Source organism: Salmo salar, chromosome ssa29, assembly GCF_905237065.1.
Source record: "Salmo salar chromosome ssa29, Ssal_v3.1, whole genome shotgun sequence".
NCBI classification, from domain to species: Eukaryota; Metazoa; Chordata; class Actinopteri; order Salmoniformes; family Salmonidae; genus Salmo; species Salmo salar.
Window position 1 is genome coordinate 15,783,146 of NC_059470.1, and position 14,102 is coordinate 15,797,247.

General features: G+C 41.7%; 1 protein-coding gene across 2 annotated transcripts; it reads left to right on the forward strand.

Annotated features, from left to right (window-relative positions):
* Nucleotides 1–1,766: 1,766 nt before the first annotated feature.
* sdr16c5b (short chain dehydrogenase/reductase family 16C, member 5b) lies at nt 1,767–12,808 on the forward strand. 2 transcript variants are annotated; one of them, XM_014180985.1, is made up of 7 exons: nt 1,767–1,991; nt 2,681–3,021; nt 6,307–6,438; nt 7,728–7,827; nt 7,990–8,134; nt 9,305–9,430; nt 11,893–12,808. In XM_014180985.1, the coding sequence occupies exons 2-7, from the start codon at nt 2,701–2,703 to the stop codon at nt 11,984–11,986; spliced, it is 918 nt and encodes a 305-aa protein (XP_014036460.1). In that variant the 5' UTR covers nt 1,767–1,991; nt 2,681–2,700; the 3' UTR covers nt 11,987–12,808. The 2 variants fall into 2 exon arrangements, with proteins under 2 accessions (XP_014036460.1, XP_014036459.1); XM_014180984.2 differs by lacking the exon at nt 1,767–1,991 and adding an exon at nt 2,114–2,312.
* The last annotated feature ends 1,294 nt before the right edge of the window (nt 12,809–14,102 follow it).

The following is a 14,102-nucleotide window of genomic DNA, read 5'->3' on the forward strand; positions in this document are numbered from 1 at the left end:
GAACGAGTGACATCACCGATTGAAACGCTACTAGCATGCACCACTAACTAACTTGCTATTTCACACTGGTTACACACACACACACACACACACACACACACACACACACACACACACACACACACACACACACACACACACACACACACACACACACACACACACACACACACACACACACACACACACACACACACACAAAGGGGTAGTCATAGCAAGATTAAAAGACAAAGCCCTAATGGGGATGAGTACATTGTGTCAACATTTGATGGCAGAACAGATGGATTCTTCCTCAAATTAGCTGTTTGAGGGATTTGACATGTTCGACTCATATTGTCAAAATTGTAACGATGGAAGTTGAAAGGCAAATGTTTCTTTATTGTTGAGAACTAAAGAAGCCTATTGTTGAGAACTAAAGGAGACAAAGGAGATGATTGTGGGCTACAGGAAAAAGAGGACCGAGCACGCCCCCATTCTCATCGACGGGGCTGCAGTGGAGCAGGTTGAGAACATCAAGTTCCTTGGTGTCCACATCACCAACAAACTAACATGGTCCATGCACACCAAGACAGCCGTGAAGAGGGCACAACAAAACCTATTCCCCCTCAGGAGACTGAAAAGATTTGGCATGGGTCCTCAGATCCTCAAAAGGTTCTACAGATGCACCATCGAGAGCATCCTGACTGGTTGCATCACTGCCTGGTATGGCAACTGCTTGGCCTCCGATCGCAAGGCACTACAGAGGTTAGTGCGACCAGCCCAGTACATCACTGGGGCCAAGCTTCCTGCCATCCAGGACCTCTATACCAGGCAGTGTTTCTCCCCTCTTTTACACCGCTGCTACTCTCTGTTGTTATCATCTATGCATGGTCACTTTAATAACTCTACCTACATGTACATATTACCTCAACTAACCCGCACATTGACTCTATACCGGTACCCCCCTGTATATAGTCTCGCTATTGATATTTTACTGCTGCTCTGTCAGATGCGTCGTAAAAGGTGGACCAAAACGCAGCGGGTATATGAATACTCATCTTCTTTTATTAGAAAAAAAAAACAAAAAAAAACACTTACACAAAAACAACGACAAAAAACAGTCCTGTAAGGCTCACAGCTATACACGGAACAACTACCCACAAAACCCATGGAAACACACCCCAACTAAATAGGACCTTCGATTAGAGGCAACGAGGAACAGCTGCCTCCAATTGAAGGTCAGCCCAATAAACTAAACATAGAAATATAAGAACTAGAACAAACATAGAAATATATTAACATAGAACATAACCCCCCAAAAAACGAAACACACAAAACAAACACACCCCTGCCACGTCCTGACCAACTACAATAACAAAATGACCCCTTTACTGGTCAGGACGTGACATGCTCTTTAATTACTTGTTACTTTTATTTCTTATTCTTATCCATATTTTTTAACTGCATTGTTGGTTAGGGGCTTGTAAGTAAGCACTTCACTGTAAGGTCTACACCTGCTGTATTCGGCGCATGTGACTAATAAAATTTGATTTGATTTGATATGATTTTTCATCCATCCAACTTCCATTGTCCTCCAAGAGTTGTGCAGCAGTGGGAATAAATAGTCAACCAACAATCATCAACAATTATTTCATATTTTAAAAACGTAACTATGCAGTATTAGTTAACAGTTTATAAACTACTTTTAAACACCTTCATGTAAAGTGTTACCGAGGTCCCCTACAACTCCCAACACCCACTGACCTTGCATATTACCAGCACAGTTGAGTAGCCTAAACATCTAGGGTTTGGGAATACAATAGCAAGGTATTTTACCAATGAGTCGCACCAATGAGTCGCTTGTAGTAAAATCGTCGTCTCCCCACAATGCCTCTTACTAGGTCAAAGTTAATAGGTAGCGGCGACTGGCTGTGCCGATTTGGATGCGGTTAGCGCGCAGAACACAGACAGTGTTTGAAGAAAGGGAACCAATATTTAGCCTATAGATTAAGGTAAGTGTATCTTTATATTATACTGAATGACAACTGATTAAACGGGCCGTTTCTAATATAGGCTACTTCCATCAACTCATCACATAGAGAATGCTGAGCAAACGGTTCATAGGAGACGCGCCCTGCCTGTGTGCGGTTAAAGCCATAGCCTGCCCTACGATATAGAATTGGACTTTGTCTCGAGGTAAACACGGTGTCGGTCCCTACTACCTCATTGTGCAAAGGTCGGAAAAGTAATCCTATAATAGGATAAGCGCTATTATGTTTGTTTACTTTGATGCTCAATATAGGTTTCTAAGACTTGTTCTCGTAAGGAAAGGGGTAAGTTAATCGCTGTGTAGCCATATTTGAAGATATCAACTGAATTAGAAAACGTAGTATTTGTCGACATGCTATCATCCTTATTAGTTTTCTTATTCTAAACCGATTCTGACATTGAAGATCGAGGGAAAGAAAACAATCAACATAGAGGGAAAGAAAGCAATCAATTGTAATGGTTTTACCTTTTATTAATTCAGAATAAGGCCTATGGAAACCCATAGGCTAACAACAGACCTGACAATGGTATATCATTTTGGGACAAGAGAGACAGTTGTTTTTCCATGAACCATACCACCAGAATAGATTATAGCCTATCTATAACGCATCATTTTAATTTTAACTCAACTGTAATTCATGCGGTTTGATAGGTACTCTACTAGTCTTTAAGATGAACTTCGCTCTGGAGACGCTACAGGTGCTGGCCTTGTCTATATATTATAACTTGGAGGCACTTGTAAAACTCTTCATCCCTTCGCGGAAGAAGAGCGTTGCGGGAGAAACTATCCTCATCACAGGGGCGGGTAGCGGCATCGGCAGGCTGATGGCGCTTGAGTTCGCCTCCATGGGCGTAACGCTGGTGCTGTGGGACATTAGCCAGGATGGCAACAAGGAAACGGTTCGACTGGTGAAGCAAAAGGGCGCGGCCAGGGTCCACTCATACATCTGTGACTGCAGCAACAAGGCAGAGGTGTACTCAGTGGCTGACCAGGTGGGTTTTATGCCACCTGGTCAGGTATATGGTCTATATACCTGGCCAGGTATGGATGTTATTACCCATGTTCTACCACTTTCCTACAGCAGGTAACAGTTTGAAGGTCTGTAGTATTTTTTGACAGGCTACAGTACCATATTTTTCAAAACATACTGTACACTAATCTTCGTAGTTGTAATTTGAGCTGTTGCAAATATACCGCAATGCTCCTTCCCGAAAGCATGCAAATGTATTTGAGAGGGAAGATGTTTACATAAATAATTGATCAACCCAATGTCTATTATACTGCACAACAACTCAAAGGGCCTCCATGCTTTGGGAACAAATGTTGAAAGACTCCCACACATTCCATGTCTGCTCTGTTCAGGTCCACCTCATGATTACAGCTCCGATCCCACAATATTCACATTGCTGTGATCCAGTGCATAGGTATTGGTTAGATACTGGAGATCACAGTCATACTCTGCTACACTCTCAGAAAAAAGGGTTCCAAAGGAGGGTTTTTTTTGGGGGGGGGTTATACTTAGAACCTTTAACATCCTAACAACCGCTTTTGGAAGAAAGGGATCTTTGATGACTCTTTGGGAGGCAAGGATTCTTTGGAAGGCAAGAAAGGTTATACAGTTGTCGGAAGTTTACATACACCTTAGCCAAATACATTTAAACTCAGTTTTTCACAATTCCTGAAATGTAATCCAAGTAAAAATTCCCTGTCTTAGGTCAGTTAGGATCACCACTTTATTTTAAGAATGTGACATGTCAGAATAATAGTAGAGAGAATTATTTCTTTCAGCTTTTATTTCTTTCATCACATTTCCAATGGGTCAGAAGTTTACATACACTCAATTAGTATTTGGTAGCATTGCCTTTAAATTGTTTAACTTGGGTCAAACATTTTGGGTAGCCTTCCACAAGCTTCCCACAATAAGTTGGGTGAATTTTGGACCAATTCCTCCTGACAGAGCTGGTGTAACTGAGTCAGGTTTGTAGGCCTCCTTGCTCGCACACGCTTTTTCAGTTCTGCCCACAAATTTTCTATAGGGTTGAGGTCAGGGCTTTGTGATGGCCACTCCAATACCTTGACTTTGTTGTCCTTAAGCCATTTTGCCACAAGACCCATTGGCGACCAAGCTTTAACTTCCTGACTGATGTCTTGAGATGTTGCTTCAATATATCCACATAATATTCCTCCCTCATGATGCCATCTATTTTGTGAAGTGCACCAGTCCCTCCTGAAGCAAAGCACCCCCACAACTTGATGCTGCCACCCCCGTGCTTCACGGTTGGGATGGTGTTCTTCGGCTTGCAAGCCATTATGGCCAAACAGTTCTATTTTTGTTTCATCAGACCAGAGGACATTTCTCCAAAAAGTACGATCTTTGTCCCCATGTGCAGTTGCAAACCGTAGTCTGGCTTTTTTATGGCGGTTTTGGAGCAGTGGCTTCTTCCTTACTGAGCAGCCTTTCAGTTTATGTTGATATAGGACTCGTTTTACTGTGGATATAGATACTGTTGTACCTGTGTCCTTCAGCATCTTCACAAGGTCCTTTGCTGTTGTTCTAGGATTGATTTGCACTTTTCGCACCAAAGTACGTTAATCTCTAGGAGACAGAACGCGTCTCCTTCCTGAGCGGTATGACGACTGTGTGGCCCCATGATGTTTATACTTGCGTACTATTGTTTGTACAGATGAACGTGGTACCTTCAGGCATTTGGAAATTGCTCCTATGCATGAACCAGACTTGTGGAGGTCTACAATTTTTTTTCTGAGGTCTTGGCTGATTTCTTTTGATTTTCCCATGATGTCAAGCAAAGAGGCACTGAGTTTGTAGGTAGGCCTTGAAATACATTTACAGGGACACCTCCAATTGACTCAAACAATGTCAATTAGCCTATCAGAAGCTTCTAAAGCCATGACATCATTTTCTGGAATTTTCCAAGCTGTTTAAAGGCACAGTCAATTTAGTGTATGTAAACTTCTGACCCACTGGAATTGTGATACTGTGAATTATAAGTGAAATAATCTGTCTGTAAACAATTGTTGGAAAAATGACTTGTGCCATGCACAAAGTAGATGTCCTAACCGACTTGCCAAAACTATAGTTTGTTAACAAGAAATTTGTGGAGTGGTTGAAAAACGAGTTTTAATGACTCCAACCTAAGTGTATTTAAACTTCCAACTTCAACTGTACATATAACCATATATAATATTTCCCAGCATGCTCTATTGCAGGAAGATTTTCAGACTTGTTTGTTTTACTGTAATATCTGTGTTTTTGCATGTACATTGCTAGGTTGATTAATTTTATGCTACACAAAGATACATAACAAACAGTTTTCTATAATCCAATCTGTTAGTAATTGGATGTATTTCACCCATTACTGAGATGGTTGTTCCAGTTTAGATGACTAAGGTAGTCTCAGTATTCAATCTTCCCTACCCTGGCAGTCATTCTGAATGCAGGTTGCAGGTGATTAACAATTCCACAATTGGATATCCTAACTCTGGCTGGATTGCAATAGGAATTATAGATAATTTTGCAAACCAGCATAATGTGACTTGCAGGCCTGATGTGGCTTGTAAACCAGGAGATTCCTAACACCACTATGTTAGGGTATAATTAGGCCCTCAAATAAAGGCCTTATGATAATTACATTTTAAAGGCTAATAAGGCTGGTGGAACCATTCATAGAGGATTCTAGGAAGAACCCTCCAAAGATGAAAGGTTTCTCGCCAGAACCCTTCACAGACGGTTCTAGGAAGAACCTTTAGATTATAAAATGGCTCTAGGTAGAACCATATACAGGGGGTTCTTTGATGAACCCTACATAGATAGGGCACCTGAGTGGCGCAGTGCTAGAGGCGTCACCACAGACCCTGGTTCGATCCTGGGCTGTACCACAACCGGCTGTGATTGGGAGTACCATAGGGTGGTGCACAATTGGCCCAGCGTTGTCTGGGTTAGGGGAAGATTTGGCCGGAGTAGCCTGTCATTGTAAAATAAGAATTTGTTCTTAACTCACTTGCCTAGTTAAATAAAGCTTACATAAAACATTTTTTTTTTAAAGAACCCTCTGCATAGGGTTCTACCCAGCACCAAAAAGGGTTCCCCTATGGGAACAAACCAAAGAACCCTGTGTGGTTCTACTTAGCACCTTTTTTTTTCTCAGAGATTAGTGGTAATCTGTGTGATCCTTGTGTGGTAGATTTAGGCCCAGTTCCATTTATGTTCTTATCCTGTTACTTCTATACAGCATGCTATATTATGTGTTGATTGCCAGGTGAAAAGGGAAGTGGGAGATGTGACAATCCTGATAAACAATGCAGGCATTGTCACAGGGACGAAGTTCATGAGTGCTCCCGACAGCCTGATTGAGAAGTCGATGGAGGTCAACTCCAATGCTCACTTCTGGGTGAGTTGGAATTTTATCATGAACATTTTGCATTTTTCTACGACAAGTCAAATCAAATCTAATCTAATTTCATTTGTCAAATGCCTCGTATACAACAGGTGTAGACTAACAGTGAAATGGTTAAGGGTCCTTTTCCAACCATGCAGAGTTAAAGATAAGATATAAGAAATAGAAAATAGAAATAGTGACACGAGGAATAAATACACAGTGAATAATGAAAAACAATAACATGGCTATATACAGCGAGTACCAGTACCGAGTTGATATGCAGGGATACGAGGCAATTGAGGTAGCTATGTACATATCGGTAAGGGTAAAGTGATAATAGACTGAGCAGTAGCAGCAGCGTATGTGGTGTGTGTGTGTGTGTGTGTGTGTGTGTGTGTGTGTGTGTGTGTGTGTGTGTGTGTGTGTGTGTGTGTGTGTGTGTGTGTGTGTGTGTGTGTGTGTGTGTGTGTGTGTGTGTGTGTGTGTGTGTGTGTGTCAGTATGCATGTGTGCGCATTTCATGTGTGTGTGGGCGTAGTGCGTGTATGTGTGTGTTGGTGTGTCAGTGTAAGTATGTGTGAGTGTGTGGTTATAGACCAGTGTGTGTGCATAGAGTCAGTGCAAGAGAGTTAGTTCAAAAAAGGGCCAATGCAGGTAGTCCGGGTAGGGTTAGGGTTAGGGTTGGGAGGCTTGGGCTTGGGAGTTAAAGCTGTTCAGGGTCCTGTTGGTTCCAGACTTGGTGCACTGGTACCGCTTGCCATGCAGTAGCAGAGAGAACACTCTATGGCTTGGGTGGCTGGAGTCTTTGAAAATATTTTGGGCCTGACACCGCCTGGTATAGAGGTCCTGGATGGCAGGGAGCTTGGCCCAGCGATGTACTGTGTCGTACTCACCACCCTCTGTAGCACCTTGCGGAATGGGTGCCTTGCAGTTGCCGTACCAAGCGGTGATGCAGCCAGTCAGATGCTCTCAATGGTGCAGCTGTAGAACTTTTTGCGGATCTGCAGTGCCATCTTTTCAAGTCTAAGCGTAAAAGAGTAGCAAAGGGAATGATAGCATAGGGAATGATAGATGGCCTAAGCCCGCAGGATGTGCCAGACCAGCCTATGGAAATAGCTCTAAACATAACACAACATGCTCATATCAATAAAGGTGTAAGATAAACATAAAATAAAAAAATACTTAGACAAGGAGAGACAAAGAACATGTACAAATATCATTGCCCATGGGGATTTTTTAATTATATGCATAGCATGTTGCCAGCAAAGTAATTCTCAACCATGATCATCTGTTTTTCCCCAGACTTACAAGGCGTTTCTCCCTGCAATGATAGCCAGTAACCATGGTCACCTGGTGAGCATCGCCAGCTCTGCTGGACTGATTGGAGTCAACGGCCTGGCAGGTTAGATATACTCATCTCACTCACTACCCCTCTAAAGTGGGATATAAATATTTCACCCAACATCACATACCCATGTACTGGTTAGTTTGTGATAACAAAAAGTGTGAGTGTGAACACTCAGAGTAATGCATTCCCATTCCTCTACTCTCTGTCTGTGCTCAGATTACTGTGCCAGTAAGTTTGCGGCTGTGGGCTTCGCTGAGTCTGTGGCGCTGGAGCTGCTAGCGACAAAGAAAAATGGAGTGAAGACCACCATCGTGTGTCCCTTCTTCATTAACACGGGGATGTTTGACGGCGCTATCACCAAGTGGGTCCACCGTTCTGACATACACACACATACCCAGAACACGTTTTGCTACCATGAGCTCTGTTAGAGGAAGTGCTGCGACTGTAGACACAATATGGAAATGTCTACAATGTAGCACTGCGCTATGTGTAGTAGCAGTGTGTAGCTAAGCAATAAAATGCTTGCTCTGCTTCACTTTGCTTGGCAGTGAAATTCTACTTTGTAACTGTCTTGAGCAGTAAGTTTATTCGATTTAGACCAGGGTGTGGAAATACAGTTAATGGCAGTATACCATGGTGTGTAGATGACCTTCAATTATTGTCTAGGCCGGGGCAACCTCGCCCTACTAGTTATGTGACACCACCATAGATGCCATGGAGCCAGCTCTACCTGGACTGCCTAGGGCCATGTCCTTTGATGTCGCTAGTGATCATCGCCGTTTGAGTGGTGTGTGTGTGTGTGTGTGTGTGTGTGTGTGTGTGTGTGTGTGTGTGTGTGTGTGTGTGTGTGTGTGTGTGTGTGTGTGTGTGTGTGTGTGTGTGTGTGTGTGTGTGTGTGTGTGTGTGATGTCAGAATGAGTTAACAACAATGCCAGCGTCCCTAAGTCTTGCTCTTAAGCTCTTTGGGCCCTTCCATTTTCTCACTTTATTATTCATGCTGCTTGGTTCTGCTTTTTACTGGCCACAGAGCAGAGTAATGCCTACCACATCCTGTTACTCAGATACACACACACACATACACACACTGTAACATTTCTGAACAAAAGTCAGGACCTAATCACAATGAGATTTGAATGAGATTGTGATGCTCTGATGTTGAAAGTCCCCACACAAAAGTCCTGTTTTTATCAAGTTGCTACAATGGTTTTAAAAAAATGTATGGGTTCCTTTGACAAAGTAACAGCCCTTGATTTCCAAAGAGATATTTGTTCTCCAAAGTTTCTGGGTTTTATGTCTTTTAAGGAACAGACTGAAGGCAGAAACTGATTACAAAGTACAACGTTCATCGTGGCATAACATTTTGAAGGATTTGAAGTGAAATGAGAAAGGGGCTTAGACAATCATTTTTGAAGGCGTCAGTGCATGCAGTGTGTTTTTAGATGTAGATTCACACTAGAGAGTGCCAGCCCATTACTTTGAACTGCTGATCAGTGAGAGAAATGATTTGTTTGGTTTTGGGTGCTTCCTGCAGATGGCCCGTTCTCATGCCCATCCTGGAACCTGACTATGTGGCCAAAAGGATCGTCCGTGCTATCCAAACTGACCAAGTGTACCTGTATATGCCTCGGATCCTCTACCTTGTCCTCGCCCTCAAGAAGTAAGAACTGTACCAAACACTATGCAGGATTTACTAAATGGAACCCCGGGCCCTAGCTGCTACCTCCCCAGCTCCAGTCGTCTCTTAGGTTTAGATGTAATCAAACAGGTTTCTATATCTTTGTTTACACAACCACAGCAGTCATGTGTCATATTTAAAAAAAATCAGCATCTACCAGTGGAGGGGGTCTACCTGCTACTAGTACCCAAAAGCATTCTGCATTTTTGTTCGACTGCCGGGTAAAACAGATACATTCCATTCTACTTGAAATATACTAATTGAGGACTCATAAAGAAAAGGGAAGGGAAAGGGGGATACCCAGTCAGTTGTACAACTGAATGCATTCAACTGAAATGTGTCTTAAAAGTGTATTTATTTGTTAAGGCATTATTATGATCCACCCAACACTGACTTTCAAACCTTTGTAATCAGCAATGACCTAGATTGTTGACACAACAAAAATGTATGGAGAGGATGCAACAGATGAAACTGTTGACACTGTGGACTGAGAACAGTGGTGTAGTGAAGGGTAAACTCACGTTAACGCAGTTCACGCACCTTTTTTATTTTGGCAAGCGGATACCCAACTTTTGCGCAAAAAATGCATTGAAAGTATAGGGAGCGTTATTTTAACCAAATCCACATTGCAGGAGTTTTACATCAACATAGAAACATGGTGGTTAAATAAAACAGCAGAATGGTTTAGGGACCTATGTGTGCGTAGAAGCGGGAGTTGGGTCAATAAAGCCACTGCATGCATAAACATTGTTCACTAAACTGGACAGACACGGTATGAATGCAGATGAGCAAGCCTTCATTGTGTCAAACGGTGTGGGGGCTATAAGCAAAAGTGCAAATACTTCTATCACAGGGACTGAGCTTGAGAGTGGAGTGAGAGAGATTGAGAGCTGGAACATGTTGTTTGTGGTGGTGTTTGCCTAAACACTAGAGATTGCTCTAGAAATCTGAGTGATTCATGCAGGCCTGCCACAGAGGATACTTGACCTGACAGCTGCCTAGGTGGAAAGGTGCATGTGTAAACAAAGAGTAGGGAGGAGGTTGCGTGAGAGACAAGAGTCGAAGGCGAGTAGCGGGTAGTGGGCACAAAACGCACACGCAAACACACAAATAAATGCACGCACGCAACACACACATACGTACAGTACACTCGACCGCACGCACATACACCTTTCCGATATGTACATGAACTCGCATACACCCACACATGTGTACTTATTTCACACAATAAACATGAACACGCTCACAGAAACAAGGTGACATACACCACACGATTACATGTCAAAATAACTGTTTATGTACCTCTAGCAGTTATGCCATGTTTATATAGTGTTTAAGGAAATGCTACGAATGCTTTGGATTGTAGTTCATGTTCATAATTTATATCAAACACTATAAACACAAGCATTGGTTTCAGAGGTGGTAGGGGAAGGTCATAACACGTGAGTGATTACAACACAGCCTAGACAGGAACTGAGAATGTAGACAGACATTTTCTCTACCACAGACTGCTTCTCTGCTGTAACATTGGGACAAAGTTGCACTGTTTAGTAGGACTATGACCCCATTGCAAGTGGGGAATAATATTTCAACATCCCCCCCCCACATACTTGCTAATCTGAGCACAGTGTTTTATCTAAGGATTCACTGACATTAATTCTAAACTGCATCTGGGCCCTTCAGTACCTTCATACAGGCGTAAAACTCCCACTCTTAATGGTGCATTTTTTAAGAAATCCTATTGCTAATTACTAATTGCAACTAATTTAATGAAAATGTATTCCTTGAATTTGATTGAAGTGCCAAAAATGCATAAATTGGAGAGATGATTAACTCACAAAAGAACCTGGATTCTAAGGTGGACATTTAGTCAGTTGGGCTTTAGCTGGAAAGCCCTCCATGAATGAGAGCACCTCAGAGAGAGAGAGGGAGAGAGAGAGGGAGATAGGAGAGAAAGAGAGATAAGAGAGAAAGAGCAAGATAGGAAAGAGAAAGAGAGAGAGAGAGGAGAGAGAGAGAGATGACTCACCTCCTATTCCTCCTGTATCAATTGTAATCAAGCTCTACTTCTGTATGGAAATCTGTATGGAAATCTGCACACTGCCACAAAGCCTTTGATGGTTCCTATTGTACATTTTTCCGAAAAAATGATTGTAAAAGTTAATGTGGTGCATGATCATATAGAGTCCCTAGCATTTATGTCAGTCATAAAGGCATTTTATGTTTGATTATTGATGTTTGAAGTGCAGCAGTTCTTCACAGAATGGCTTTACTGCACATATACATGACGTACAGTATATGTACATGACTATTCAATTATTTTGTTCAGTATTTATTGGGTTTTGTGCGTTTGGAGAAAAAAAATAGGTCAATAATTTACAGCTGCTGTGAAGTTGAATAAATAACCCATGTCTCTTTTTATTACGTGTGTTCTCTTCTCACAGCATTTTGCCCACTAAGATGGGGCTCCTCTTGGGAGACTACCTGGGGGCATTCAATTTCATGGATGCATTCAAAGGCCATGGGAAAAAGGACTGAAGCATTCAATAAGTGCTCAGGAGGGGGGGTCTCAATCCATTTCCCGCATGAAGTGCTGCAGTTTACAACCCTTTGTGAATCTAGACTACATTTTAATACGTTTTTCTGGCTTTTATAATGGAAGTAATATGCATATGCTACATACCATGTACATGTATGAAATTCACTGTAGAATTGAATTGTTAGTGCACAAATAATTATCGCCTATGAAGGATGTTTTAAAGAGCCATTGACAGTATACAGAGATGATGCACTCGTATGAAACTATGGTTACTAATTCTACCATATATATTGTTACCTCTTGTTTTACTAATGTGTGGGAATACAGTATGAAGTAAATGTCTGTTCTTTTATGTCCAATGAGATTTCTCTCCTGAGAGTCACTTGAAATGTATTCATTTACAAAAGCTGCTGCTTTAAAGTAGTTGTTGAATGATTTCTTGCTTTTATGTATTTTAATCAAAGTATATGCATTGTTAGCCTTAATTATATTATAGTCTTATTATGTGGCTTGTTCAAAAGTATCCGCATCAATAAAGCTGCTAAGAAACTTTAATAATTGAATAATAATATGCCAAAGTACACTTTGAAGGTTGCTGATGTTTCAACTCGTTATGTGATAGTGTGAAATTATGGACATATCATCATTATTCATTTACAGGTGCAGCCATGGTTATCTTTTCAGATAATCCCAATCGTACATCATGTCTTAATGACTTACCATGTATGCCTCATATTAATCTTTGCTTGCTGTAAAGTTAAATGTTTGGAAAGCTTTACAGCTGTCTGATCGCATAATAAAATACATGATCAAAAAATGAACATATATCTTCTTTATGCCATTGAAAAAAAGTAGGACATCTGTTCAAAGTAATAGATTGGCACTGAGTAAGAGACATTCTTTGCTTGATTGCTTGTTTGATAATGAGTGCAACTCTTAATCGGTATTCTGAGAGCCACAATGTTGTAGTGCACATCTGCTGTGTGCAGGGGATTGTTGATTATAGGCATCATCTCAACATTTGCCATGGAAAAACACACTCTCGGGAATCAGCCAATCAGGTGGATCCTGACAGTGGTCAGTCACCATTCAAACATTTAACAACCCTACTTATCATTCGCCGATTCGAGGGGAAACCAACATTGCTGTAGACCTCTATAGCCAGATTTGAGAAAGCAGGGTAGTGTGGGTGGCTCCGTCAGTAAAGCAACAGCACCACCTAGTGTAAATGGCTCTGAAACACTAATGCAAAACAATAGCACTGGCATTCAACCGACACTACAAGACATGATAAAAATGTGTCGGAATACAATGCAACTGAAGCTTTTCAAATGTGTTTTATTGTATCAAGACATAGGCTATTACCTTACATAATGCATGCACTTGAAACAATCAGTACAAAGTTAAATATTTTCCCAAATTAGCCTGGTCCCAGGTCTGCATGTGCCCTCAGAGAGTGTGATTCAAAATACTAGCCAACTCAGATTCCAAGGGATTTGGCTAACTGCATATACTGTATGTGATGGTGTAAATACTGCGGCAGCATGGATTATTGAATCAGAATATGACCCACTTTACTCCTGGCACTCATTTATTTAAGCGTGCCCAACAGAGTAGACGTTTACATTGCAAGACTGTTTAGCATAACAGCGAATCAGATGTTGGCCAAAGCACATTTGGGACTCCCGAGTGGCGCAGCGGTCTAAGGCACTGCATCTCAGTGCTAGAGGCATCACTACAGACCCTGTTTTTAATTCCAGGCTGTATCACAACCGGCTGTGATTGGGAGTCCCATAGGGCGGCGCACAATTGGCCCAGCATCGTGCGGGTTAGGGTTTGGCTGGGGTAGGCCGTCATTGTAAATAAGAATTTGTTCTTAACTGACTCGCCTAGTTAAATAAAATAACAAAATACAGATCTGCGATCAGGCTTGGTGGCAGTATGTTATGGTTTTTCTCAATCGTGTACAAGCAATTTTTGGATCCGTGTTGAAACGTATCTTTAGCAGGTCAGCAGCGATCAAATGCATTTACTAACGTTATGATCATTTTCTTGTCTTTGTACCTGACTTGCGTATCTTAGACCACCTTTTGCAAAACTTTAAATACAAATGTC

Excerpts from the sequence above, each read along its gene's own strand:
- sdr16c5b (XM_014180985.1), top strand. The coding sequence starts at position 2,701 with ATGAACTTCGCTCTGGAGACGCTACAGGTGCTGGCCTTGTCTATATAT. Across the intron at positions 3,022-6,306 it reads TGTACTCAGTGGCTGACCAG|GTGAAAAGGGAAGTGGGAGA; the intron begins GTGGGTTTTATG and ends GTTGATTGCCAG. Across the intron at positions 7,828-7,989 it reads TGGAGTCAACGGCCTGGCAG|ATTACTGTGCCAGTAAGTTT; the intron begins GTTAGATATACT and ends GTCTGTGCTCAG.